The sequence below is a fragment of the Sorghum bicolor genome, chromosome 10 (assembly GCF_000003195.3).
Source record: "Sorghum bicolor cultivar BTx623 chromosome 10, Sorghum_bicolor_NCBIv3, whole genome shotgun sequence".
NCBI classification, from domain to species: domain Eukaryota; kingdom Viridiplantae; phylum Streptophyta; class Magnoliopsida; order Poales; family Poaceae; genus Sorghum; species Sorghum bicolor.
The window spans coordinates 37381247-37395099 of NC_012879.2; the positions used below are offsets into that span (position 1 = coordinate 37381247).

The 13853-nt window shown below is 54.5% G+C and overlaps 1 protein-coding gene across 1 annotated transcript; it reads left to right on the top strand.

The window, feature by feature from the left end:
- Nucleotides 5579–7931, top strand: LOC110431141 (hepatoma-derived growth factor-related protein 2-like). The gene is made up of 4 exons (XM_021449850.1): nucleotides 5579–5752; nucleotides 6589–6734; nucleotides 7322–7398; nucleotides 7477–7931. Exons 1-4 carry the CDS (start codon nucleotides 5579–5581, stop codon nucleotides 7929–7931), a joined length of 852 nt encoding a protein of 283 aa, XP_021305525.1.

Sequence of the window (13853 nt, forward strand, 5' to 3'; positions counted from 1 at the left end):
TCCTCATTTCATCGGAGAGTTGAGTCTGAGCGGCTCTATCGGCAAGCCGCCGAGAAGCTCTTTGGTACTGCAGCTGGCGACTCTCCAGATGAGCGGCTTGGAACAGGATTTCTTCAACATCGGCTGGGATTTGGCCTCTGAGAGTTCTGAACAGGGTCTTGGTAGGGTCGGAATCATCAACCAATTGCGCTGTGTCCTGGTGAAGGAGAGCTGACAATTCTTCCAGCCTGACCCTGATCTCTGCCGATGTGATGCCGACCGTCTAAGAAGAGCTTGCTTCTTCACCTTCTTCTTCAGAGAGATCGATGGCGAAGGAGAACAGGCTATCGGGAGAATCTTGTTCCTGGGAGGGAAAGCAAAATTAGCTCATACTCAGAGAATCGGCAAATAGTGCTAACGGTAAACGGTGACTTACTTGCTTCAAGGCGATCTCTTGCCTTTGACTGAGAAGTGCTGACGGAGCTGCGGGCTGATCGGCCAAAGATGCCGATGGAGCTACAGGTTGATCGGCTGAGATTGCCGATGGAACGATATCAACTAAAAGAAGACAAAAGGAGTTGTGAGACTAAATAAGAATAAGTTCATCGGTAGCGAAGATGTTAAAGTATGTTACCTGGAGGAGGGACAACGGTTGTCTGAATCGGGAGAACTGCCGATGGTATAACTGGACCCACCGGGCCAGTTGTTTGTTCACCCATGTCAGCTGATGTATCTTCTGTTTGAGATCCTTCCTGTTGGGGTTCTTCTATCTGTGGTGCTTCCTGCATAGGTGGGGAGATGGTGCTTGCTGTGGCTGGGCTTCTGGAGAAGAAGGAGAAGACTCCACCGGAATTGGAGATACCGGAGGAGGAGGGGGAGTTGCTACCTTCTGGCGCTTTGTTCCAGTCTTAGCACCCGTGGTGCCCTTTCTCTTGGGTTGGCTAGACTGGGGGGCATCGGTACTCTCACACCTGGCTTTCGCCGATGCGCCGGTTTGCTGCAATAATGAACAAGAGTTTATAAGCATAAATATAGCCGATATAAAGATAGTCAACATAAAGGAAAAGATTTGACAAATTTCCTTGAAAGCCCGCGCAAGAGTGGGAGCAGCAACCGTTGGTGATGTCTGGGTTCTTCTGGTGGTGACTTTCTTGAGGCGTACACCCCGATGCACGATGGAAGCTAGAGGGGGAGCATTGTGGCCGATTGAGGAAATCGGGCCTGATGGAAACAAGTCGATCAGCCTGCCACTCCTGCTAACCAATGGAGGAATATTGTCAACCTGCAAAAGGAATACAAGGGTAAGCTGCCGATGGAGGTAATATTGAGAAAATGAAACGTTGGTTTGAGTTACTTACAGTGTCATCGGGAACTTCGTATTCGGAGTCAATCATGCCGCGATATGAAAGTGCCGATCTGCAGAATAGATGCTCTTTCCATTCTGCCCACCATGACTTGTATGCCTGAGTGATAAAAGCAGCCGGAACCCATTCTGACAGATCTACATCTATATCGGCGTTTGGTGGTAGTTGGGCTGCTCGAGTCCACTCAAGAAGGTTGTTGATAGTTTCTCTGGGTTTTATCACATCGGCATAAGGAAGTGCAATCGGCAACTGGCCGAAAGCTAACTGGCGAGCTAATGCTGATGGATTGTAAAATTCGTAAGTTTGAGGGGAGGTTTTTGTGCTACCAAAGAAATTCACTGGAATGATTCTGGGAGTCACAATTGCCATGATCACCTCATTGTCCCTGTCGAGAGCTTCATCAAATGGATTGAAGGTCAGAGGGAGCATGCTATCTGGGTCATCATAAGCCAACCATGGTCGTTCGTCTCTGGTCAAACCCTCATACAGAGTCTGGAAGAATCGGCTGATCTGATCCGGATTACCCCCTGAACCAGGCAGAACTATGATAGCTTCGCCAAAGTTCAAGGGGGCGCGTGTTGCCGATTCCTCTTCACCCAATATATGGTTTTCAGCTATATCTCTTGGGAAACGCTGTGTGAACAGGTTGATGTTGAGACGCTTGTGCAGATGCAGATTGAGCCACATGTTGACAAACCACCAGGGGCCTCCCAAGTTGCCAGTGGATTGGCCGAGCAGAAGTTTCTGGGCTACTCGATGGAGAAGGTGGTAAGCAGCGCCAAGCAAGTATCGGCCGAGAGGGAATCGGCCACCGTTAGCCAGTCTTTCTGCTGCCGATAGGTAGACAGAAGTCGGTCCTGCCGATCGACCACAGAATACAAACTTGTCCAGCCACAAGTTCAGAAAGGTGGTTTGTTCCTTTATGGTGACAGATCCTTTCTCAAGGTACTTCTGAATGTACCCCGACCAACCGCCGATAGCGCGAGTCTCCACTTTGGCACTAGGGGCAGTATCAAAAAAGTGGGTGCTATCGGCAGAAGATATATCTAGACCAGTAAGCATGGCTACATCGGCAAGAGTAGGAGAAGCAGGGCCGTGGCCAAAGGCAAAAGCATTGAGGGTGTCTGACCAAAAGTAGGATGCAGCTATCAGCAGTGACTCGTTCCTATGCATATCGGCAATGGACAATCTAATGCATTGGGCTAGATTCCTTTCACCCCACTGAACTTCATTAGAGTTGCTGACCCTCAAGAACCAGTCTTTCCACCATACAGTTGGGCTGGGCCAAGAGCGGAAGGTGTCCTTCCACAGATCTAAGGAAAAATTTTCGGCTCTGAAGGGGATCCTGTTGGTTTCTGCGTTGATAAGGTCAGTTGGATCTGGGTCCCCTAGAGGGCCGAGACATTGAAGGTGTGGTTGATCGGTGGGGATAACAATTTTGTTGGACAATTCCTAGTGATTTTGGGCGTAAAAAGAAATACAAAGAGGAAAGAAGAGGAAGATGTTCAGTAAAATGAATTGCGAGTGAACAGGGATATGAAGAAAAATACAGAAGACGAGGTGGAGATTTGACCTCAGGGACGACGAACCCGACGGCCATCTTGCTGCGAAGGAAGCGTGTGAAGGCGCCGGAGTTGGTGAAGAGGGGTACTTGTCGGAGACCTTAGGAGTTTTTGGTGGCGCCGCCGCTGGAAAAGTAAAGTTGGGTAGTAGAATTGTGTGATGGGGAAGGAGTACCCAAGAAGGAACTATTTATAGGACAAAATGGGCAAGGGCAAATCCGACTTATCTCCTTGCCGCATCCGAGAAATCCGAGGGTACTCAGGTGGATATGGTAACTGTTCGCACGGTAATCCAGGGATTGTGCAGGTGATTTGACGGGAAGCGGTCATTATCTGAAGATATTTTACTGTGCGAGATCTCCTGGTCGGTCCATCGGCAATATTCTATAACGGTCATATTGCCGATGGGCGGATAGAGGGGAAGTAACCGTTTGTGCGAATATCCTGGTCAGAACATCGGCAGATCTTTGTAACCGTATTGTTGCCGATGTACGACTGAGAAAAATGCCCGTTTAGGAGGTTGGGGATTTCGAGGAATCTGCGGAGGAATAGGATCAGAGTTGTTCAGATTGAGGTTGTCGGTTACCAGATTAGGAGCATTAATTGCGGGAAAAGGCATCATTACTGTAAAGAATTTCGGAGCATTAATAGTTTTATACTCCGAAACTAGGGGGCATGTGTTGACACCGTTTTTGGGCACGTGTCTAGGACGGCAGGATAAGGTGGCAGTACGATGTTTACAAAGTGGGTTGCTGATGAGGATGGTTGCCGATGAGGGAGAAGTTGAACGTGACTAAGTCCACAGGCAGTAATATGGTGCCGATGGCTAGATAAGAAAGTCTATCGATGACTATGGCAAAGGGTCTGCCGATGATGCAAAGAGGGAGTCCGGAAGCTGCCGGTCGTTATGTGGAGGAGTTTCGGTTTGTCACGAGGGATAGTTTTGTTATTTCCTTAATTATTTGCATCGTTTTGTATACGGATTCCGTGTAATTTGGAATTCGAATTCTAATCGTGTCTGGTTGTAGCTCTTTGAGCAGGGTATAAATATAGACCCTCGGGCCTTGTAATAAGAATCAATCAAGGAATCAAACACACGTTTTTACTCATATTCCAGCATTTACTTTTCGACGACTTCGTCATACTTTTTCCTTTTGTTACGAGTTCTTAGGAATTCGTCGACTTAAGCTCGGCGTGTTCTCAAGTTCCGCGTGAGTACCTCTTAGCCGTGACATCTGGGCGCATCGCTGTTGTCAGGACTAAAGTATTCGAGTTATCACCTTTGCCGATAGCAAGGTCAAATCGGCTGGCACGCCTTAACGTTTGAATCGGGTATTAGCCCTTTGTGTTTGCAGACCAGTTTTGCATCAACACGACCCGCTTCCTGCGATCTGCCATGCTCTTGCTTATTCGGTGGGGAAGGCTGCAAAAAGAACGACGGGACGGGTGCCTGTTCCCTATCACGCTTCCCGTGACTGGCGTGTTAGGTGAGAACGCGACAGTCGCATTAAATGCCCTGGTTCCCGTGCCCGCGTCAGGCGGCGGGCGGCGTCCTTTGCGCTCGACGTCTTCCGATTCGCTCGAGCCTGTTTCCGTATTCAACAATAGCCGGCGCTCGAGTCCTGATCGATTCGCTCGACGCCCTTTCTGTCTTCGAGGCTGCGGTCGTCGATGACCATACTCGTGACTGGGTAGAGCATCGAGTTAGAGGCCACGACTTGCGTACGGGCAATCTCGTCATGTACATCGGTTAGGGTACCCCTTACTGATATCCTCGACAGTAGCCCCCGAGTCTCCATTCGAGCACTGGCGCTCGAGTGGAGGCTATACTTTATGGATGAGGTTCCGTAGGGGCGCGCGAGCGACCCCGTGGGGGTAGCCCCAGAGCCCTTGGAGGAGTTTTTGACTCCTTCGAGGGTTATATCGCCTAATTTGCAGGAACGCTGTCGACACCTGTGGTGGAAGGTTCTGATTGGCTCATACTCTCGACAGAGCGAGCGTCACCCACCCCAGATTGAGCTCCTAACAGGTAGTCCAAGTGAGAACCTGTGCCCCTTTCGAGGGGGTCAGCTATAGCCCGGAGGCGTTCTCATAAAGCGTGGTCGACGTGGTCGGGGATGCTGGTCTCGTTCGATAGAGTCCAGTGGCTCGACGCCTCCCGTTGTGGGGATTCCTCTCAACTGTCTCGACCCTACCTTGGACATCCCCAGCGAGTTCTCGAGGCGGGCCTCGATTTTCGAATACTCGCCGGGCATCCCTGACTCTGGTGCTCGAGATTGGCTGTCGAACCCTTTCGGTGGGTCAGCCTACGACCTCTCGAGGCTTTATTGGGCACGTACCTTGGCTTACTAGGGAGGGAAGAGGCCGTGGCGGTTCACCTTTTTGCCCGTTGGGCGCGTCTTTACACGCGGGAGCCGTTGCGACACTGTATCGGCGCAGAATTCGTAGCGTCTCGTCAGTGAGAGGAAAAAGACCGTTAGGCGGCCCATTTATGGGGGGAGTTACCATATTTATTGGATCTGTCCATTGGTGGTTGCCGTCTTTAAATATCTTGTGGCCTTGCCGCCGTTCTCCCTTCCGCCTTCTGCCTCCATTCTTGCCTTAGCTCCCTTGCCATCTCACGCGCGCGCGTGCCCTCGAGTAGGAGCGAATCCGCTTTCCTTCCACCCAAAGATGTCTGTGAGACTCGTCGCCACCGACGACTGGTGCCCATCATCGATGACGGAGCGCCGGCTGTTGGAGCTCGAGAGGGAGGGGCTTCTGCGCCCCCGCACTTCATCGTCGCAGCCGGAGTGGATTGCGCCGGCAGCGGACCACCGGGACCCCAGGCCGCCCACTGGCTATGTGGTCTCCTTCGCCAAATTCCACCGCCATGGCCTGGGCGCTCCTTCGAGTCACTTCATGCGGGCGCTCTGCCACCATTACGGGGTGGAACTCCAGCATTTCTCCCCAAATGCCATCACCGTCGCGGCAGTCTTTGCCGCGGTGTGTGAGGGCTATTTGGGGATGATGCCCCACTGGAACCTATGGCTCCACCTCTACACGGGCGAGCTCTTCAATGCCCCCACTGGGACCACAGGCATGAGGAAACCCGTGCGGGCCGGGTGCCTCAACCTGGTGCTGAAGACGGGGAAGATGGAGAGGCCACGCGAGTACATCCCGGTGGGATTGTCATCGAACCACGCCGGATGGGACTCCCAGTGGTTCTACCTGAGGAACGACGATGGTCTCCTTCCTACCTACACCGGCCGCCTGATCACAGAGCGACCGGAGAACTGGACGTACGGCGTCGTCCAAGTTCACCAGTCGCGGCTCGACCCCCTCCTCGACGCCTTGAAGAAATTACACGTGGAAGGCCTGACCGCCGCTCTCGTCCTCTCGGCCGTCCATCATCGGAGGGTTCTCCAGCTGATGTCTCGGCTGCTGAGAATGGATGAGATGGGTCCCTTTGTTTCGTCTCGGGACCTTGAGGCGTGCCGGATGTCCATCGAGGCTCCGGCGGACGATGAGGTCGCGGCCCGGGTCAGGGCGGCCGTTGCCGGTGACTTCCAGCCAGAGCACGTCAATGGCTTCCCTATGAGGGCTGATGTGGGATCAATCGATCTGGTAAGTTCTTTTCTTGCATATGGCTTCGATTCTAGATTCCCTTCGATCCCTCTTTAAGCTTGTCTCTGCTCTCACAGGGGCCGATCGACGTTCGGTCCTCGAGGCCTCCAGTAAAGGAGGACGAGGTCGACCGCAACAAGCGGCGCCAGTCCGCTGAGAAGCAGAAGTCCACAAAGGACTCAGAAAAGAAGAAAGAGAAGACGAAAAATCTCGACCGCCAAGCGTTAGACGCGCGTCGAGCAAAGTCCAGGCAAATGGGGGAGCCTAAAGAAGAATCCCCTAGTGAGGACGACAGCGGCGACGGCGACGACGACAGCGACGATTCCGAGGGGATGGCGTCTCGCCTCGACCAGATCCTCGAGGGTCCGCCTCGAGGCGATGTCGACACCCCACGGACGGGAGCACCAAAAGAGGGGCCAAGCGGGTCTCACTGCTCCCGTGCTGGCACCCCTCCCGCGCCTGCGCAAAGTCGGGCCGTCCCGCACCCCCAACCTCCCCCTGCGCCAAAGGCGGGCGGCCGGGCTAAGCCCCAGGCGACGGGGCCGTTGACCCGTGTCCGCGCCGCGGCCTTCGGAAAGGGGAAACCGGCCACAGGAGCGCTAGCCCTGGCGCTCGCCAGGTGGGAGATGCTGAACCAAGGCCTACGCCCGCTCGTGACGGGCCTGGAGCCTCGACGCGGGGTGGTTCGAGGCCTGCCGGTCGAGGCACCCGCAGGCGGGCCGTTCTCCCTGTGGGGTAAGGTCTTCGACGCTGTGATTCTCATCCTCCTATTTCTTTGTGTTTTTTCGCGTAACGGTCTTCTTTCTTCAGGTTGAAGCGGACGCTCGAGCAGGCTCAGCCCTCGATGGCTAAGAGGCTCAAGGTGGGAGCGGCTTCCAAGGATTTGGGTTAGTGGATTATTCCCTTCGTTATGGGAGTTATGTCATTCTTGTGATGACTAACCTTTGCTTTTGTGTGTCTTATAGGCTCCTCCGATCCTCGACCGCCGACCGGTGCTGAGAGCGCCCCGCCCCGTCCCCTGGCAGGTAAGTCTGCCCCATCGTCGCCAAAGCGGGTCGAGGCGCCTCGCCCCCAAGGGCAGGAGGGAGCCCCCGAGCCTCCCCGGTCGGGGGTTGAGGTAGATCCTATCACTATAAGTGACGGGTCTGGCGGCGATGGGTCTTCGAGGGACGCCCGCCCTATGGACGAGGAGATCGAGGCCTCTCCCACCGCGAGGCGGACACCTTGGCCCGTCGGGCTCCACTCTGTTGAAGAGCAGAGGAAGAAAGAGGAAAAAGAGCGTGAGCAGAAGACGCGGCAACAGCCGCAGGAGGAACAGCAGCTGCAGCTGAAAGGAGGAGAGGAGGGGCAGCCATCAGCAGGTCCCCAGCTCGAGGAGCTGCTGGAGCAGGACCGTCGCCAGGGGCCGCAGGAGCCCTAGGAGCAGCAGTAGCAGAGGGGCCAGGAGTTGGTGGAACTGCTCGAGGCTCCTCCTCATAGTCCGCCCCAACCGGTACCACCGGCACCGCAAGAGCCCGGGAACCAGGAGGAGGGACTTCCAGTTTACGGTCCTCTGACCCCGGCGTGGCTCCGTCCAGGGGCGCCTACCTCGATCCCAGCAGAGTCGGGGCAGGCAGACGGCGTGGTGGCGCTCGCCTGCATGATGCGTACCCCCGTCGACCCCGAGTCCGAGATCAGGAGGACGATCTACGGCATGGACGGAATCGCTCTGGGATTCCTCCGGGAGCGTCGGTCGTGGGAGGACCGCATTCCCGCTGAGGAGGACGAGGCTGGAACGTCGAGCGGTGGTGGAGGCAGCGAGACTGGGACCTGGAAGACGGTGGACGACGACGGGCGGTTCCCCTCCCTCGTCGACTTGTTCCTGCGCCACGGGGGGTCACTCGAGACCGTCGAGGAGCTCATCCGAGGCGTCAAGGGGCGGGCCGACCTGGAGATGGAGAATTGGTGCCCTGACCGGATCCGCATCCGGGCTTCCACGGATCCGTCTGAGCCCAATATCTTTCTAGATGATCGGAAGGAGGCCGAGAAGTGGGAGCATGTCGAGGAGCTCTGCCTCTAGATGAAGCACACGGTGGGGCTCCTGTCTGACGTAGTTAACAACGGGCTCGGACCAGCCTACTTTATAAGTATTTCCCAGTCCTTTAATCTTTATAGAACGTTGGGTTTTGTGTTCTAACTACTCAATCGCTGGCTTGTAGGATCTGAAAGAGACCTCCCGCATCAAGTCGAGCTTCATTCACGCAACGAGAGGCGGCTGGGAGCGACTACCCATCCTTAAGGACAAACTCCTGGAGTCGCAGGAGAAGCACCTCAAGGCCTATAAGGAGCTCTTGGCGCTTGAGGAGGAGAAGAAGGAGAGGGAGGCTGCTCTGGTTGAGGCTCGAGTGGCCTCAAGGAAGGCGGTGGAAGAGGCTGAGCTGCTGAGGGAGTGGGCTATGACGGTCGAGGAAGTTGCGTCCAAGGCCCGGGGCGAGGCCCTGACCTACAAGAATGCGGCTGCTGACCTAGACAAGGAGAAGGGCCTCCTCCAGACTGAACTCGCCTCCACCCGAGAATCCTTCCAGAGGATGAAGGTAGAGTGTGTGAATGGCGAGATCGCCAGGAGCGCCGCGGAGGAGGCCAAGAAGAAGGCCCTCGAAGATCTTGAGTTGGAGCGGGCTCGATCCCGCAGTCTTTCTGACGACGTCGATCGACTGAAGAGAGCGCTGCTAGAAAAAGATGGGGCCATCGCGCAAGCCGGCAAGGTGATCGAGGATCTGCGTGTCGCCAACACCGAGCTGGCGCGCACCAACGGGGAGGTCGAGAGGGCCAGCACCAACTTGGTTGGCGAGTCACGGCTCTGGAGGAGAGCATCCACGGTATGTTTCTATTATCGAGTTTCTTTTCTGAGGTGTGCTTAGTGTTATCTAATCCCTTCATGTTGGTCCTTGCAGGGCTCAAAGATGAGCTGCTGGCCGCCCAAGTTGAGGCCCGTTCCACCAAAGCTCAGCTCGAGGGGGAGGTTGCTTTGAATGGTCGGCTACGGACCGTGATAAGCGACCACTCGGCCTCCTGGGAGCTCGAGCCTGTCAACGAGTCGAGGGAGGAGGCTCGAGGCGACGCACTGGTCGATCAGCTGTGCTACCTAGGCGCAACGCTGAGGGATCGAGTGCGGGATGCTCTCCATGTCGGGGTGAAGCGAGCGATGGCGGTAGTCTGCTCAGGCTTTTCTTACGACATGGAGGTGGTGTCCCATGGCTTTGTCACCGACATCTCCAAGACTGACGTGGAGAACGAGGAGAGGCTCCACGTCTTAATCGACGACGCAGAGGTCCCTAGGGAGAGGTTGGCCAAGTTGTTTGAGCCAGAAGTACTTCCCCCTGAGACTAGCTCAGGCACGAGCGAGGATGGTGAGGGCCGAGACACGGACTAAGGCCTGCGAGCCTACGCTAGGTGCTGAGGCCCCTTCTATAGTACTTTGCTATTCTGTCTTAAGTAATACTTGTGTCTTTAAGTGGTTGTAAGATTTCTGTGATTGTTTATCTGTCTTTCCGCTCGAGGTACCTTTGTTTCTTTTTGAGAATATGTCTACAATTCCCATTTGGTCTTTTGTTAAGGCGATCTCGATTACCTCGAGGGTGAGGAAGCGAGTAGAGGTACCGTAGCCCGGAGGCATAGGAGTCCTCAGGCTCGTCGTTCCTTGGCCCTTAAGGGGCTCGAGGTGCCTCCACTACTCAACCGCGTGAGATTTACTGATAAGAACGAGAGAATTTTCTGGTTTTTTCGACATTTGTGGAGGAAACCCCCCTGCTAGCCCCCGAGGGGCTATCGACTATGATGGGTCATAGTTGGTACTCCCTTCTAATGTTGAAATTTCGACCAGCGAAAAAGAGGTAAATTACTTGAGGGAAAGATCTTTTTCATTCATGCGTTCATTCAGAAGGCCTTGGTACAAAATGTACATTGGAACATAAAGCTTTGAAATTATAGGGGTAGAATCGACGTAGCTGTTCGATGTTCCACGCGTTGGTGAAGATCACCCCTTTTTCGTCCGCTAGCTTGTATGTCCCCGGCTTCAAGACCTCAGCCACTACGTATGGGCCCTCCCAAGGTGGAGTCAGCTTGTGGCATCCTTGATTGCTTTGCCACTGCCGTAGGACGAGGTCGCCCACGTTCTGATCTCTCTTGCGCACGTGCTTGTCGTGGTAGTGTCGAAGCTTCTGCTGGTATCTGGCGGAGTTGAGGAGGGCCATGTCTCGAGCTTCCTCGAGTTGGTCAACCGCATTCTCTCGAGTTTCTTTATTTGATTGCTTGTTGTATGCTTTGAGTCGAGGGGACCCATACTCGAGGTCCGTCGGGAGCACAGCCTCAGAGCCATAGACCATAAGGAATGGGGTGTATTTTGTGGCCCTGCTTGGCGTCGTTCTCAAGCTCCATAGGACCGAAGAAAGCTCCTCGATCCATTTCTTGCTGAATTTCTTCAAGCGGTTGTAGATCCTTGGTTTGAGCCCCTGCAAAATCATGCCGTTGGCACGCTCGACCTGGCCGTTAGTTCGAGGGTGGGCCACTGCAGACCAGTTCACACGGATGTGATGCCGATCGCAGAAGTCCAAGAACTTTTTGCCGGTGAACTGAGTGCCGTTGTCGGTGATGATGACGTTGGGAATCCCGAACCGGTGGATGATGTCAGTGAAGAAAAGGACGGCCTGCTCGGAGCAGATGTTGGTGATGGGTCGAGCCTCGATCCATTTGGAGAATTTGTCGATGGCCACCAACAAATGTGTGTACCCCCTTTTGCCTTCTGTAGGGGTCCTATTAAGTCGAGCCCCCAAACCGCGAACGGCCACGTGATGGGGATCATCTAGAGAGCGTGGGCGGGCAGATGTGTCTGTTTGGCGTAGAATTGGCACCCATGGCACGAGCGCATGGGCTCGATGGCATCTGCTACGGCCGTTGGCCAGTAGAAGCCTTGTCGGAAGGTGTTCCCTACGAGGGTCCGTGGAGCGGCATGGTGGCCACAAGCCCCCGAGTGTAGATCCTCGAGGAGTTTTCGGCCTTCTTCTATGGTGATGCAACGCTGCAAGATCCCTGTTGGACTTCGTCGATATAGCTCATTGCCCTCGCCATAGATTACATATGACTTGGCCCGTCGAGCGATACGGCGGGCCTCGGATCGATCTTCTGGTAGCTCGCAGCGGATTAGGCAGTCGAGTGGTGTGCGCCAGTCAAATGGTCGACTGGGCCGTTGTTCCACCTCCATTACATCGGCTGCCATTAGTAGCGCTTCGATGGTATCGGTTTGCTGGGTAGGAGCGGTTTCGACACCAGCCCCCGAGCCCAAGTCGACAGATGGCTCGTGTAGATCTCTTGAGAACGCGTCAGGTGGGACCGTGCCTCGAGTTGACGCAATCTTAGCGAATTTGTCGGCCGCCTCGTTGTAGCGTCGGGCGATGTGGACGAGCTCGAGGCCATGGAACTTGTCCTCGAGTCGATGGACCTCCTTGCAGTACGCCTCCATTTTCGGGTCGTGGCAGCTCGAGGTCTTCATCACTTGGTCGATGACGAACTGGGAGTCGCCTCGAACGTCGAGGCGTCGGACTCCTAGCTCGATGGCGATCTTCAGACCATTGACACGGGCCTCGTACTCCGTGACGTTGTTGGATGCGGCAAAATGAATCCTGATGACATACCTCATATGAACGCCTAGGGGCGAGATGAATAGCAGGCCTACCCCAGCTCCCGTCTTCATGAGAGACCCATCGAAATACATCATCCACAGCTCTGACTGAACCTGAGCCATTTGGAGCTGGGAGTCTATCCATTCCGCGATGAAATCCACTAGGGCTTGTGACTTGATAGCCTTACGTGGCGCATAAGTGAGGGTCTCACACATGAGCTCGACCGACCACTTGGCGATTCTTCTCGTGGCCTCCCGAATTTGGATGATCTCACCCAAGGGGAAAGACGAGACCACCGTGATAGGGTGGCCGAGGAAGTAGTGCTGTAGTTTGCGTCGGGCGAGGATTACGGCGTAGATTAGCTTCTGGATTTGTGGGTAACGCGCCTTGGTTTTTGAGAGCACCTCGCTGATGAAATAGACCGGCCTCTGGACTGGCAGCGCATACCCCTCCTCCTGCCTCTCGACCACTACCGTTTCACTGACGACCTGGGTCATCGAGGCGACGTATAGAAGCAGAGGTTTTGCGGGTTGAGGCGGGACTAAGACTGGTGCAGAGGTTAGCGTTTTCTTCAAGTTATTGAGGGCTTCCTCGGCTTCTGGGGTCCAAGAGAAACGCTCGACTTTCTTCAGAAGTCGATACAGTGGCAACGCCTTTTCTCCCAACCTCGAGATAAAACGACTCAGCGCCGCTAAGCATCCCGTGACTCTCTGCACGCCGTTGACGTCTTGGATTGGCCCCATTCTTGTGATGGCCGAGACTTTCTCGGGGTTGGCCTAAATGCTGCGCTGGGAAACGATGTAGCCCAGGAGCATGCCTCGAGGTACGCCGATAACGCACTTCTCGGGGTTGAGCTTCATCTGGTTGGCGCGTAAGCAGTTGAAAGCAATCTCGAGGTCGTGGATTAGGTCTCCCCATTGCTTTGACTTGATGATGATGTCGTTGACATAGGCCTCGACCGTCAACCCTATGTGCTTGCCAAACACATGGAGCATGCAGCGCTGATATGTGGCTCCTGCGTTTCGAAGCCCGAACGACATGGTTACATAGCAATACATCCCAAAAGGTGTGATGAAAGATGTCACGAGCTGGTTGGACTCTTTCATTTTTATTTGATGGTAACCAGAATATGCATCAAGGAAAGAAAGGGTTTCACATCTCGTAGTAGAATCAACAATTTGATCAATACGTGGTAATGAAAAAGGAACTTTCGGACATGCTTTATTTAAACTTGCATAATCGACACACATCCTCATTTTCCATTCTTTTTCTTAACTAGTACAGGGTTTGCTAACCAATCGGGATGGTGAACCTCCTTGATGAATCCGGCTGTCAAAAGCTTGTGGATCTCCTCACCAATGATCTTGCGCTTTTCCTCGTCGAATCGGCGCAACCGTTGTTTCACTGGCTTGGAACCGGCTCGAATTTCCAAGGAGTGCTCGTCGACTTCCCTCGGTATGCCCGGCATGTCCGAGGGACTCCATGCAAACATGTCGGTGTTTTCCCCTCCCTCGAATTTCCAGCTTGTGGTTTGCCCCTCCCTTGTGGTAAGGGCATGGCTCCTTTAACATCTTGTCGAAGATAGCCCCTTCTAGGGGCCCTCGAGGCCGTTTGTGCTCCATGGCGGCGACGAGATCGTCGTCGAGGCCCTCCCACTGGAATGGTCGGGCCTTCGTCTTCTTTTT

Excerpts from the sequence above, each read along its gene's own strand:
- LOC110431141 (XM_021449850.1), top strand. The coding sequence starts at position 5,579 with ATGTCTGTGAGACTCGTCGCCACCGACGACTGGTGCCCATCATCGATG. Across the intron at positions 5,753-6,588 it reads GGCCGCCCACTGGCTATGTG|GGGCCGATCGACGTTCGGTC; the intron begins GTCTCCTTCGCC and ends CTGCTCTCACAG. Across the intron at positions 6,735-7,321 it reads AAAAATCTCGACCGCCAAGC|GTTGAAGCGGACGCTCGAGC; the intron begins GTTAGACGCGCG and ends TTCTTTCTTCAG.